Consider the following 14,785-nt stretch of genomic DNA (forward strand, 5'->3'; position numbering starts at 1 on the left):
GTGTGGTGTTATATTCATTAGACTACAATCTGCTCCCAGAGCGAGGAACAAAGCCCAGGAATCCTGATGTCTAATATTGCACCTTGGCTGACAAGTCACCGTGTAACTTGCTGGCCGTGTGTTTGTTGCAGCTCCAGTTGGGGCCAGGCTTCATATATGACAGCAGCATGTACTCCGCCCCCCCCCCGCCCTTTCCTGTTATTTGCTCCTGTAGGCAAAATGAAAGAGCTCTGTGCTGTAGCCTTCACGGACGTGGGGTCAGACACTGCCACTGGCCAATGCAGGAGTACAACAAATATGTAACAGCCTGTAGTTATTTAGGGTTGCAGATGAGTGCTGGGTTGCACAATAGTTTGTTATTGGAGAGTTGTCTAAAGCACTTGGCTACTGATGCAGATCTTTTTACAGAGAAGAGCATTATCGCTGTGGCATAGAGAGAAATCTGCCCCCTTCGTAAACAGATTACGGAGCAGGCTGGGAGTGTGGCTTTGTGGCAGAGCCTTTCCCTTTCAGAGATAATTAGCTCCGGGCTCAGCCTGGCAAGCCCATACCCAGCTCCACAGCAGACAGGCGCAGAGCATGGGGGAGTGGACTTGCTAGGCAGGATGGACAGTTTTCTGGTGCAGGTAGAGGATTATTAATAGATTCAGACTTTCCAGGACAAGGGGGACCTCTAGGACCATCTAATCCATTCTGTTGCCTAGCACAGGCCAGGCAACCTTGCTCAGGGCTTTCTGCATCCAGCCCAGAACTGCGTTCTCTTTGAGAGAGATGTCCATTTGCGATTTAAACTCTTCAAGTGCTGGGGGATCCATCATCTCTCTGGGTAAATCTCGGCACTGGTTAGTTACTCTCCCTGTAAAAAACTGGGTCTGCCTTCCAATTGGAAGTTTGCCACTTTCAACGTCCAGACGTTGCCTCTTGTTCTGCCTTTCCCTGCTAGGTTGCAGAGCCCTCTGCTCTCAGATACTTGCTCTCTGGGCAGGTACTTACAGACAGTGATAAGTCACCTCTTAACCTCCTATTTGATAAGCTTACTCTGCCCCCATGCAGCAATAAGACCTGTCCAATTTAAATAAGAACAGACCCTGAGGGACATTCAGGGTGGCTGGCTGGGGAGATGGGATGGGGACAGGTTACACTTTTTCAAACCTTCACCGTTTTGTTGGTCACTAGTTTAGACTCCATGCCAGCATTTCACGAAGAGACTGTGAAAACAGGGCCCACTGTGCCTTTAACTAGCTTGGTGCCTGGTATGTGGAGTGTCCTCTCTGGAGCAATCTGGCCATGCTAGCCTCTCACCAAGGATCCCGTTGATCTGATGTGGAACCCGGGAGGAAGGCAGAGCTAAGCCCTTTGCAGCCTAGGGATGCATAAATGGATTGCAAATCGCTCCTGATTCCATTTGCTGGAAATCAGAGAATTAACACCGTTACTGGGTTTGGAAGGAAACAATGCGTAAGGAAAGAGTCGAGCGTGCTGCCCTGGAGTGCTCAGATGAGTGAAACTGATCCGGGGAGTGGAGCAGGAATGTACGACAGGCTGTACACCTCACTACAGAGCTGTGGACAGCAAGAAATAGAAGAGTGAGTGTTCACTGATCCCAGGTAGGGAATGCCTTCCAGACAGTGCTCAGCAAGAGCAAGACAACAAATGGGAAAATCAGAGGCTTGGAGCCAGCTAGTTATGTATGGTTTCATTTTTGATTCACGTGCCAGAGAGGAGAATGGGAGAGCAGCATTTCAGCCAGTAAACAGCCTCGCTCAAGGTTGCCTTCTCGAGCTGTTGATTGGTCTGATATTCTGCTGTTGCAATGGAAGGCTCGGATTGCCTAGCAAGGAGGTAATGCTTCCAAAGAGTTCTTCCTTGGTCCTCTAGGGCCAGTGTCTTCCCAGTGTGGTGTTTGACTTGATACCACATGACACTTTGATTAAAAGACTACAAAGATATAATGTTAACATGGCACACAATGGATTAAAAACTGGCTGATAGGTCTCAAAATGTAACCGTGAACAGGGAATCGTCATCAAGCAGATGTGTTACTAGTGGGGCCTGGCGGGGGTCGGTTCTTGACCCTGCACTATTAACATTTTTATCAGTGACCTGAAAGAAGACATAAAATCATCCCTGATAAAGTGTGCAGGTAACACAAAACTTGGGAGAATGGTAAATAATAAAGAAGACAAGTCACTGCTACAGAGCGATCTGGATCTCTTGATAAACTGGGCACAAGCAAACTGTACATTTTAATATGGCTAAATGTAAGCATATACATCTAGGGACAAAGAGTGTAGCCCACAGTTACAGGATGGGGGACTCTATCCTAGGAAGCCATGACTCTGAAAAAGATTTGGGGAGTTATGGGGGATAATCAGCTGAACACGAGCTCCTGGTGTGACGCTGTGGCCAAAAGAGCGAATGGGATCCTGGGATGCATAAATAGGGGAATCTCGAGTAGATTATTTCACCTCTGGATTTGGCCCTGGTGGAATCCTGTGCCCAGTTCTGGTGCCCGCAATGCTAGAAAGAGGTTGATAAATTGGAGAAGGTTCAGAGAAGAGCCATGACAATGATTAAAGGATTAGAAAACCTGCCGGATAGTGATAGACTCAAGGAGCTCCATCTATTTAATACATGGACGATTAAGTGGGGTCACAGTTCTTGGGCTCCTGATGGGTGCATCCTACTGTAGGGACACCAAAAAAACCTTAGGACACTTCCATCTGCCTCAGTAGGGATATTGAATACGCACTTGAGTTATAGTTCCTTGCCCATGTATAAACTCCCATGCCCCGAGTCCCTTTAGTGTGGAGCTGTGCTACCTGGCCAGTAGACCAGGGTCCTTTTCCCCCTGTAGGCCTGGTGGTGGGGATCTGGTAAATGGCCTTTCTGAGGGCAGTTCCCCGAAGACATTCAGGAGACTCCTTTTGGAGCTGTAGAGCCACCAACTGCTCTCTCCAAGAGCTGCCGGGCAGCTGCCGGGAACTTCCTCCTTTTCAGCCCTTATTCCACCCCGACATGATTGACAGGGCCAGAGGGGCAGGACCAGCCTTGCCCACACCCCTTCATCACTGGTTTGGGGTTTATAAATCCTCACAAAGGGGTGACTTGATTACTGTCGGTAAGTATCTACACTGGGAACAAATATTTAATAATGGGGGGCTTGTCTAAACTATCGCTTAAGGTGATGTAACGTACGTCACTCGGGTGTGAAAAAACCACCCCCGAGCGACGCAAGTTACATCGACTTAGAGTGCTGTCCACACCACGCTGTCGGTGGGAGATGATCCCCCGCTGACACAGCTCCTGCCTCTCGTTGCAGTGGAGTAATTGCACCAATGGGCGAGTGCTCTCCCGTTGGCATAGCACGCCCTCACCAGATGTGCTACCATGGCACATCTGCATTGATACAGCTGTGCCAATGTAACACGGTAGCGTAGACTAGCCCAGGCTCTTCGTGCTAACAGCGAAAGGTCGAGGAAGTTGAAGCTAGGCAAGTTCCGACTGGAAATAAGGTCTACATTTTGAACAGTGAACCTTTGGAACAGTTTACCAAGGGATGTGGTGGAGTCTCCATTGCTGACAATTTTTAAATCTAGAGTGGATGTTTTCCTCACCGATCTGCTCTAGGAATGATTGTGGGGCAGGTCTCTGGCCAGCGTTCTACAGGAGGTCAGACTAGATGATCACAATGGTCCCGTCTGGCCTTGGAACCTCTGAGTAGCTGGGGGGTTAAATAAAGAGCGTTGGAGATGTCCAGAGGGCAGGTGCTGGGGAGGATGCGGTGGCTGGTGTTAATGAGACAGTGCACCCTTGTGGCTGTGTTTGTGTAAGCCTCTGATTTTTTTCACCTTTTTGCTGCACATGGTGAGACCCTCTGACCACCTTCCCCCCTCTCCTCATGCTGGGTGCTAAAAGCAGAGAAAAATCCCATTGTTTGTGTTTGCTGCAGGGTGCTTTGATTCTTCACCTGCCAGGATCAAGCAGTAGGAGGCAGCATCTCTGGGATGCCTCCCAGGGATGCTGGATTGTGGTTCCCATGTGAAATCAGTGCCATCTGCTGAGGCTGTAGAGTGGCAGCCTGCGATCTAGAACATGTAGAGAGTCATCCAACCGGGAGCTGACGGTGGATGAAATAATGATTGATCGGTATCTCTGGTACAATGCTGCTGCATTTCCATGTGCAGCCACCCATGAGTCAGATGATGGCCTGAAATCACTGGTAGAGCAGGACAGAGATGTCAGCCATATGGCTGCTGCTAGCATGGTTTCAACCTTAGTGTAGATAGGGCTGCTGAGGCAGACTTGCTCTGTCTAGCTGGACATGTTTTTAATTTCCTGCCCCCTTCCCCATCTATCCTGTCACATCGCCTCCGCTCTCTGTTTTTAAGCTTTTGTTTGCTAGCCAGACCAGGGAAGGGGCTAGGTACTTGTGATGCTGAATGGGCAGCTGTGGAGGGAGGAGGAGTTGTGTTCTGCAAATATGGATATTATCAACGTGACTAGAGCTGAACAAAAAGTGACTCCAAAGGCCACGGTGCTAATGAATGCTGGGGGCTCTCTGTTGAGTGTCTGCCCTTCCTCTTTGCTGTGTCTAGGCAGTGCAAGCAGGAAAGGCGATGTGCCAGTTTCCAAGCAGAATAAGTTTCCCATTATAGCCAGTAAACCCAGCAGATCAAATTAACGTGTTAGTCTCTAAGGTGCCACAAGTCCTCCTTTTCTTTTTATGGGAGAGCTAGCGAGAGGGGTTGCGGGGGGCTAAGGGAGTGAGGCTGGGGAGGTAGGTTGAGCAGTAGGACAGGGGAGTGCAGGTTCACTCCTACTCCAGCCCTTCGCTGCCTGGGCTTTGAGCTGGCTGTGGTGTGAAGGAGGCAATCTCTGTCAGTGTCCTTTGGCAAAAGTCACATAACGTGTCTCCTTTTTAATATAAAACTCGCTGGTATCGGGAATTCAGACCGTGGTCCAGCACTGTTCCAAAGCACTTGCAAAACTTCAAGCACGTGCTAAAGTGCTTTGCTGGATGGGGGCCTTAGTCTGGAGATGCGTGGGCCTAAAGTCTGAAGGGTCACTTCCCAGCCCTTTCGGAGCTGGAGGGAGTGGAGGAAAGGAGAGATCCCAGGCCGTGTTTCATGTGTAACTGTATCCAGCTCCTAAACTCCTCAACAGCTTGACTTCGAGCGTCCCTGAAAATGCACTCTTCACCGTGCGTGTGCGCTGTACATTAGAGATGCACATTACTCAAACCTAAGAAAGGGATCTTATCCCTGCTATAAACGCAAACCTCAGTGCAGCCTTAGCTATAGACTCTCCATCACACACTGTCACATGGGACTGTCTGGGATGCTCTCATTAGGGGTCAGGAGGTATTTTCATCCCAAGCCTGTTTTCAGGCAATTAGAGCTTTCTGCAGACAAGTCCCCTTTGGGCAGCCGTTTCAGAGAAGGCTGCACACTAGTTAAGATACAGTCTGTCGTGGAAGCATCAGACTTTCCCTGAACCCAGCCCTCCAAGCGGGCTTTGAAGTTGGAGGAAATTTGTTTAGAAGTAATGTAATTAAGATATTTTTTCCAATACATTTTAGCATAAAAGTTGAGCACAACACAGAAAGATACAGAAAGCACAGAGGCCAAGAGCAAACACAGCTACTCATATCTATGCTAAGGAGAGGACTCCTCCGAAGAAGAAATCATTGTTAGTACTGTCTCATCAGGAACCCATCTCATCATGGGTTTTAAGTCCTGCTTATACGCTGGGGTGACTAGATGCAGTTACGTTGCCAGTATTGTAAGGTATCTGGTCAATGCTTATGATACAGCAGTTTGCTAATATACAGTGCTAATAACACAGAGGACTGCTAGCTCTCCCCTACAAAAGGTATTAAGGAGAAATGGACAAGAAAAAAACTTGAAGCATAAAATTATATTGTGTATGGGGCATAGGCCCTGCGTTTTACTTTTCCCCATGGGGGAACGCCCGAGACCCCGCCCCACTCCATCCCCTCCCCCGAGGCCCAACACTTGCCCCATCTCTTCCTGCCCCCACTCCGCCCCCTCCTTGAGGCCCCCGCTCGTTGCTCTCCGCCCTCCCCCAAGCCCCTCCCCAAGTCGCCAGGCAGCTGTGCCTATGGTATGTGGCATGCTTGTCTGGTAACACTTCCAGAGGCAAATGGCAGCCGCATGGTATCTGGATTCCCCAGTGCAGACCAGTTAGCCTAGCTGTCCCTTATTGAGCTCTGTGGGTCTGGGCCCTCGCTGTGTCTCCCCCACTCACCCTCCCTGGGCCTGACTGCATGTGTCGTTGGGAGGCTGCCTGGAGGGAGCGTGCATAATTCCACACTGCTAACCCGGAGCAGAGGGAGGGAGCATCTCTCCAGTTGGGGCCCCACCAGGGCCACAGCCTCAGATGCCTCTGTCTTCCCTGCCAGGACCACTGCATCGGAAGGTGCCCAGCACACCTGGCAGTGTTTACGTTGCCAGCCCATCCCCTGTTTTTGCCTTTGGGGCTCACCTGTCCCATGTTGTGCGTTGTGTGCGGGTTAACAGAACCCGTGCTGTGTGGTTCCATCGCACAGGCTTCCAAGCGTACCTGAACCTAGCCTATTCCTAAACACAAAGAAGCAAAAATCAAAGAGATTCTGTGTTTAAAAATAAATAAATCCCTAAAAGAAAGGCTGAGATGGTAAAAACCCTGTGACCTGTGTCACTCCCCAGCAGCCCCAAATCCAGCCCTCCCTGCCGTTGCCATGCTTGGCCCTTTGCGGTGGATGGGGGCGGGGGGCCCAGGCATGGGATTTACCTTGCATGCACGCAACTCAGTGTGGTAGAGTGCAGGGTGTGGGAGAACCTGGAGTGGAATGTGGGGGTCTTCAGTTTCCCAGCTTCCCCACTCCACAGCCGGGGTGGGAGGGGGCACTGTGGAGGCTCCTGTGTATGCTGCAGCAGTCCCCACCCCATGTCCCACTGAGAGCGCTTGGTGTGGCTGTTTTTAACATGGGCACAGCAACAAAATTTTCCTAATTTTGTTCAGAGGAATGGCTGGACCGTTTTATCTGAAACCTCCCAGAACACCTCAGGCTGAGGCAGACACCTGGCAAGCAACGTTTCAGACTGAATGGTTAAATGTTGGCAAAGTTATAAGAAATTGAAAGAAGGATCTTATAATGAAAGTATCTGGCAGCCTTAACGGTCATCATTGCTACCTGCACTGTCTGTAAAAACTTGGTCTATTTTTTTCTCAGTCCTGATGGGCTGAAACATCATCTCACCTAAAGCCTTTGGGCCCAGATTGCCTGGAAAATCAGCCTTAATGTTAAAGTTTAATGTTGTTTAAATCCTTAAGTCAGGGTTTTTCCCTGTACACTACAATGTGCTTTTTGGCAGTGCTGCTGATTATTATTCTTACTGTGCAAAGTGGAGGGAAAACGTCATGTTCTTTTACATTTAGCTCTCTAAGCAGAGGTTAGCAGAGAAGCCTCTAGTTCCGCTCGCTGGGCTGCAGCTCCTGCACTGCCGTTTCCGAGCTGCCGCCACGTAGTTCATGAGGATTAGATATTTTGGAAGGGGAAACTCGCCCCTGGAGGAGCAGATTTCACCTGGGGATGGTGTGAAACAGCGGGGCTGCAGCCCCCTTCTCGGTACAGATTGTGGGTGAAGCAAGTCTGGCAGGGCCATGCTGAGAAGTGGACCAATGGCAGGGCCCTCCAAGGCTGAGTCTGAGCACCAAGACGGCTCAGGTACCTGCCGCTGCTTGTGCACACACGGCACTTGGGGACAGGTGTTGACCCCCAGTGCAGAATGGAGGTGTTCCTCTACGCAGAGGGCCAGGGTTGGCAGCACAATAACACTGCTGAACCCCGCTACTTCAGCACTGCCTGCATGCATGGAGCTTAGCTCCTGTTTGGGGCAAGGCAGACCAGGGAAGGGGTGGGGCAGGGGCCGCTCTAGCCTTAGGTAGACTAAGCAGCTGCCTAAAGCTGCAGATTTGGCCCGGCTGCCATGACAGAGAGCGGCTAGGCCAAATCTCTGTGGCATTGCGACCCTGTGTGCCAGGTCACAACGCCACTCACTCAGATTTGGCCTGGCCACCCCTCCATCATGACTAGCTGCCCTAGGCCAAGGAGGAGGGGTGCAGCACACTGAAGTTTTGTCTACCACTCCAGATTGTCTTGTCTTGAGTGGCCTCTGTCTGCCACTCTGTGGATCAGCCCATTATCAGCCTGAGGGAGGGACTGCAGAACAGCTCCTCGTGCCGCTGGAGAATTTCTCCCCAGCCCATGGTCCTGAGGGAGATCCCCAGTGCACGAGCTGAGCTGGGGCTGGACCTGGCGCCAGGGGCCTGGTCCAGTGCCACTGGAGGCAAAGGGCAGGCTCTCTGTGGATCAGGCCCTACGTGAGCGTGGGCCCTCCTCCTTGCTGAGAGCTAGTGGAACTCCAGCTCTGGCGGAAGCCCTAGGCTCTGGAGTGGGTCATCAGTGGTATGTGAAGAGACAAGATGCTAACTGGGGCGGATGCTGCTCGCTGCCCAGGATCATAGCTGGTTTCTGCACCAATCTGCTTGTTAAGGCCTCTGCTCTGAGCTGTGACTGGAGGCCTTCCTGGGGTGCGTGAATGGCTTTCCTGGTCCGGACCCTACTGTGCTGCTCACTCGGACCTGCCTGCTGAGGTTGCCTCCTGGTTCTCTCCCCTTGACGGCTCTCTTTTGTAATCTCCCCACAGAAACGCTAATGGACTCCACCACAGCGACGGCAGAGCTGGGCTGGACAGTGCATCCTCCCTCAGGGGTGAGTTCTCTGTTCTCCTCGGGATTGAAGGGAACAGTGGTGTAGGACGCAGATTGGGGCAGATTAGCAATCCTAGACGTTACTGATTACTAAAAGAGATTCACTGAAACAGGGCCAAAACCAAAACAAGCAGAAGGCAAAAACGTTCCCCCCCAAATTCCTGAATTCTGAGATTTTGAAAATGTTTGATATGGGGTAAGATTTTAAAAAGCATCTGCGTGATTAGGAGCCAAATTCTCATTGGCTGTCAATCGGACTGAAATGCCTAAGGGGCTAAATCCCTTTTGAAAATGGCAGTCAGGTGCTTTTGAAGCTGTAGCCCACTCTCCGTAGTCGCTGAAATGCTCAGAGGGGGGTGGGAGATTCAGCAAATGCTTCATCAGAAAATTTCCCAGAACTTTTTTTTTTTTTAGTTGTCAAAATGTGAGAAATGTCAGTTGTTCGGGTTGGAAAAGGGCGTGGCCAGGAACAGAAACACTGAACCCAAACACACCTGCTTCAGGCCCAGGGCCTGGCATGAACTGGTGAGAATGGCAAGTGAAACTGGCCTGGCTTCTCTGGCTCGTCGGGAAGCAGCCAGAGCTAGACAGCTCAGCTCCTGCAAGTAGCTGCAGAAGGCGTGGCAGAGGGGTCCTGCCTTTCCCCTCTCCATAAGGGATACTGGCATCTCCTCCTGGCAATAAGTGCTGCAGTCTTGGGGAATTAGCACCGAGGAAGCCAGTCACTGTGGGCCAGATCTGACAGTGGTGATGCCCTGTCTGCTCGCAGCAATGGGAGCTTGCTGGAGGAAGTACTGAGTAACACCCAGTAAGGGCCTGGGCACTTGGGTCTCTAAGTGGCGCACACGTCCAAGGAAGTTCAGTGAGGTAATTTGGACTCTCCCTATACTCCACTCCAACCAGACCACTCTCACGGTGAACCAGATCCTGGGGGCCTTACTCAGACAAACTCCATCCGACTTCCAGGGCTGTATGACTCCAGACTCAGCCCTGGCCTGGAGGTTGTGAAGGACACCAGAGAAGCGCTGGGTCTGTTCTGTGCTCTCCCATAACACAAAGATCCATTTGAAGAAATGAAGAGAAACACGGCGGCGCAGGTGGGCCTGCAGGGTTTGAGCACCATGTTCCCTTGTCCCTGCCTGGCAGCTGGGAGCAGCCCATGTTTACTGCAGATGACTCTCTGGGGCTGGGGCGAGGTGTTGTCAGCGGAGGGCCCTGGATTCTGGGCTGTGCTGACTGAGCCGAGTTTGGTGACTATGTGTGCGTTGAGAGACTCTATTCCGTCGGGTCTGTGGGGCTGAGCTGGCAGGCTCCAGGAGAAGTATGACAGGCACACGGAGGCAGGGTGTGTCTGCATGGCAAGTGCAGAAGCTGTGCACCCGCCCCAGGGCTCACCCCAAAACCATGGTGACAGAGACACCACGCCGGAGTACATGTCCCTCGGCCATTTCCCCTTGCCTGGGGGAGGAGGAATTTCCTGTCCCGCAGCAGTAAACTACAAGACCCCCATGTTGGCAGTTGGCTCAGCTGTGACAGCAGAGCACTTTGGAGGAGAGCTCCGACTAAGGCTCTCATTCCCACCTGCTCCTGTGTCCTCACACCCAAGCAGTGTAAGGGGAGTTCTTACTACCCTTACTGGCACCTGGTGCTGGTGCTGTGGGATCTCAGCTGGACCGAAAGCCACAATTCGAACCATTTGGCTCAGTGCAGGAAGTGCAGAGGCATATGACAGGCAGTCAGGGAAGCACTGGACGGTGACTTGGGAGAAGATCCAGATCTGAGATGTTGTTACTTAACCACCCCAGTTCCTGGGGCTGTGCTGAAGTCCAGAAACCCTGCCACACCCAGACTGAATTCCCCTGCTGTAGTGCGGAAGGTCTTGGCGCTGACAGGAGGGAGTATGCTGGTGTGGTTAAAGCATGGGGTGCAAGGTGGGCTGATGTGGGGTCCATCTGCAGCGCCACCACAGACTGGGGAAAGGCGCGGCCCCTCTTGGCACCTCAGCTCCCCAGCCACAGGGCCCTGCCTCCTGTGTGGGAGGCTGCGTTGCCACGGAGGTGCTGTACCAGGCACGGTGTTATTGCCCAGCATCCACTGCAGTCTCCCACCTGCCTTGGGCACTGACAGGGCTCTCTGAGGTGTTAGACCGGAGCCCTGACACGCCTTACTCTTCCTCCTCCCCTCCCAGCTCAGGGTGCGGGGGGATCTGCCCTATAGCCAGGGGCCTTGGCCTGCAGCCACAGCTGGGGCATTGCCAGGCCACTCGAGGAGCCTCACTAGAGATTCTTTCTGAAGGCGCAGACAACCCGCACTCTGGGCTCTCCAGCCCTGTGTCCCTGCTCCCCCGCAGCTCTGGGATCACCAGGGACTGGAGACGGCCTGGGGAACACCAGAGGCACAGAGAGCTTGGCAGACCCCAGAGATGCAGGCGGCTTGCCTTCCCGTTGGCCTCAATCGCCCTGACCTGCTTTGTCCTAACCTGATATGTTCGATCACAGGGGACCGGGCCAATACACACCCAGCATGTGTGAGGGGATGGGGACCGGGCCAATACACTCTCCTTGCAGAACCCACCTGTATTTGTTATGATTTTTCGGTTGCTTTTCTGTGCTACTGCCCCTGTAATTTGGTGCCACTGCCTTTGTAAGACACCGGGACAGTCTTCTTCTGGATGATAATGCTGGAAGAGCCGTATTTCATGCAGGGCAGGGAAGTTCCCGTCAATAGATTTTGTGACTGAATGTTCATTTGCTTCCTCTTTATCCCCCCTGGCCATTCAGCATTGCTAACAGCCAGTGACTGAAATGTGTGACAAAACCTGCTGCAGTTTTCCACTGCAATATAGATGATAGTGAGAAATAAAATCTGTGGAGGCAGATTTGTGGACAGTGCAAAAGAGGAAAATTGGATCTATGTGAGGATCATGTGGCTGCCTTTATGTGAGTGCCTCCACTGGGTATTTAGCCTAAATGTGCGCGGCGCAATCTCCATGCCTAGCAATGTAGGGCCTGAGTGTCTCTCGTGAAGCTTTTCACAGCCTGAAGGGCCAGGGCTGTTGGGCAGGTGTGCTCTGGCAGCTCTCGGAGAGTTAGCACTGAATTTCTGCTGGCGGCAACCAGTGGAGGGGTTCGCTCTGGGAATGATGAGAGCTCTGGCTAGTGCCTTGTGCTGGGTAAGGCAGTCCTGTTTTCAGGGAGGGCGTCTTCCCAACACATCAGGTTTCACGTCCATGGGAAACTGTTTGTTTGGCTTCTCAGTGAGCAGGCTTCTGATACGCCATTCCAGCTGCCTGGGATTTTGTCACTAGTGCCTACCAGATTCCCCCTCTTGCTGCACTCCAAGCTGTAGCTCACGAAAGCTTATGCTCAAATAAATTTGTTAGTCTCTAAAGTGCCACAAGTCCTCCTTTTCTTTCTCCAAGCGGAGTGTGCCGCTCAGCGTTTCCAAAGACGCTCACTGCCTCATGCTGCTCCCCGCTTGCAGCAGGAACCGGGCAACCCTGGACCCCGCTGCTTCCTGCTGCTACAATCCATGGTGCTGGTTCCTGCCTGTGCCATGGGAAAGACGCTGGCTTTAGGTGTTGTGGGTGGGGTGGGGCCACCGCTGGATGCTGCACCCTGTCTGGCCTGGACAAAGCCATGGGAGGAGCTCTACTTTCTTGGGACGGCCCAGTTGATGGCTAAACCTCCTCCCAGCCAGTGTCCCTCTCACATCTGTGCACACCACAAATGAAGAACTCGTGTGCCTGCCCCAGCCGCGGCCTGCTGGGTAGCCATGCGTTCCTGCTCCAGGGTGTGCTCAGCACCACCTGTGCCGGAGGGAGACGTCCCCAAATGTTAACCGGTTTCTCCCCTGAGAAGGAGCCTTCAGGCCCCTGCAAGGATCCGGGAGCCAGGGGCAGCAGAGGGGCAAAGAGCTTTCTTTAGCAAGCACGTGGATTTGGGGCGTGTCCATTCACTCTGGCAAGGAGACCCGTGTCTTTCGCTTGCCTTCCACCTGGGCTCCATTGGTGGCATGTTCAGCAGCTGCCTGGATATTCAGCACTGGGGTGGAGTTTTGCCACATCCAAGGCAAAGAGAACCTTTCTTTTGCCCTCTCTCTGGAAGTACTGGGCTCTGTGGAGGCGAGGGAGCCCCGCACACAGACTAGGGAACATTGTTTGCCGGGCTCAGCTTTGTCAAATCAGTGCCTTTCCCAGAGCTGAGAGCCAGGCCTCCACTGCAGCATTGGTTCCACATTGGGAACCGGAGGCTGGAGAGAGCTTGGAGAACAACAGGTGCCGGGGTTGGAAAACAAACCCTGCCAGGTGTGGAAGGCTCAGGGGACTGGGCAGGGTCATTCTGGAGAGGAGGCAGCTAAGGGAGATGTAATAATGGCCTTTAGATCTGCCAGGAGACCTTGTGCAGCAGACAGGCTCAGCTATTGCTGTTAGTCACCAGGGGTGGTGCCACAGCACGTGGATGAGCCTGCCACAGGGAAAGCCCAGGGAAATAGCAGGGGAAACATCCCAAATATGACTGCATAGGGAGACCCTGGTGTCCTCTCCATCACCAAGTCCCAGTCCCTAGGGGAGCTTTAGAAAGCATGCCATCAGCCCTGCACCCTGGCCCTGAGCGATGGATCAGTCACTAGGAGCCCAGATGTATTTCCTGGATGTTACCTGGGTCCTGGGTCTCCTCTCACAGCCCCTGGAGTGAGTTGGGAGTTGCTGGGGTGCTCGTCAAGCTGGGGTCAGGGTTTCAGCAGCCAGCCTCTTCCCCTTGAGAACATCCAACCTGCTGGGTGCAGAAAGTCTTGACTATCTGCCCCCGTGGGCTTGAAAACTGGGGACAAAGAATATCCAGGAATTGTTTTCCTGAGCGTCAGTGTAGCGTGTTGCCCAGCCCGACCTGAGGGGCTGTGGAAAGAGGGAGCAAGGACACAGGACAGGGTGAGGTGAGGTCAGTGGGCAGTCAGTCTTGGTCAGGGTATTGCTGTTATTTATTTGGATTACCATCATGCCGAGGGCAGTCCTGGCCCAGGCCCCCATGGAGCCAGGTGCTGTACGAACATAGAATACCAGCAGGGTCCTGGGCTCAAAGAGCTGCCTGTCTAGATTAGCTTGGTGGGTTTGGGGGTGGGGGCATGAGAGGTGGGGAGATTAGGGGAGGGGGATAGGAAGCAGCCATAAAACAAGAAGAGACCATCCCAGTCACATATGCCAAATGTCTAGAGAGGTTGTTTTCCCTGTAGGTTTGTTCCATGTCCGATGTGAGGTGAGTTTGTGGCTCTCAGTCAGGGCAGTGGTCCCCAAACTGTGTGTGGGGGGTGGAGGAACATCCGGGAGCGCATGGTAGGACTCATGCCAGCCCCCATGTGGTGGCAGGGGCGGGGTGCACCACCCAGCCCCGCTCTGTGCCTAACTCCACTCCAGCCCAGCCCAGCCCCCAGGCCCTGGCCACGGCCCTGCTCCTGGCCACAGCTCGGCCACTGGCCCCTGCTACTGGTCCCCGCTCCTGGCCGCAGCTCCACCCCCAGCTGCTGCCCCCGGCCACAACTGTGCTCCCAGCCTGGGGAGGTGCGGACACGTTCCGTTACTGGTAAGAGGGGCGCGAGAGGAAAAGTTTGGGCACTGCTGGTTAAGGGCTCAGTGCCCTTTGCACAGGCCGGCTCTGACTCCCTTCCTTGCTGGCAGCCTCAGGACAGAGGCTGAGGAGTGACTGAGCTCCCCTTTCCTCTCCGAGGGGCTCCCCTGCCTCAGCCATGTGCTCAGTGTGGGGAAGCTTGGCTGCCCCCTCTGCTCATCTTGCTGCTGCTAAACCAGACACTTTCCATTTCCTGGGCTGCTAATCGGCACCTTTCACCAGTGCTGCCTGCCCTGGCCTCTCGGCCAAGGTTCAGCCTGGAAAAGGATTTTACCTCCAAGTTAGGAATCCTGAGAAAGCAGGTTCTCATGGAATGTCTGCCCCCTTTGTAACCACGGTGGGACCAGTGGGAGATATTTGCAAAAGGCATCGTGTTACTTTAC

The 14,785-nt window shown here is 53.1% G+C and overlaps 1 protein-coding gene across 1 annotated transcript in view; it reads left to right on the forward strand.

Moving 5' to 3' along the window:
* Positions 1-14,785, forward strand: part of EPHB2 (EPH receptor B2) — a 209,041-nt gene that overhangs the window by 3,651 nt on the left and 190,605 nt on the right. The window contains exon 2 of the mRNA XM_077837254.1: positions 8,715-8,779. Coding sequence (XP_077693380.1) covers positions 8,723-8,779 — 57 coding nt within the window. The 5' untranslated portion in view covers positions 8,715-8,722. The remainder of the gene's footprint in view (positions 1-8,714; positions 8,780-14,785) is intronic.

This window comes from Eretmochelys imbricata, chromosome 18 (genome assembly GCF_965152235.1).
Source record: "Eretmochelys imbricata isolate rEreImb1 chromosome 18, rEreImb1.hap1, whole genome shotgun sequence".
NCBI classification, from domain to species: Eukaryota; Metazoa; Chordata; order Testudines; family Cheloniidae; genus Eretmochelys; species Eretmochelys imbricata.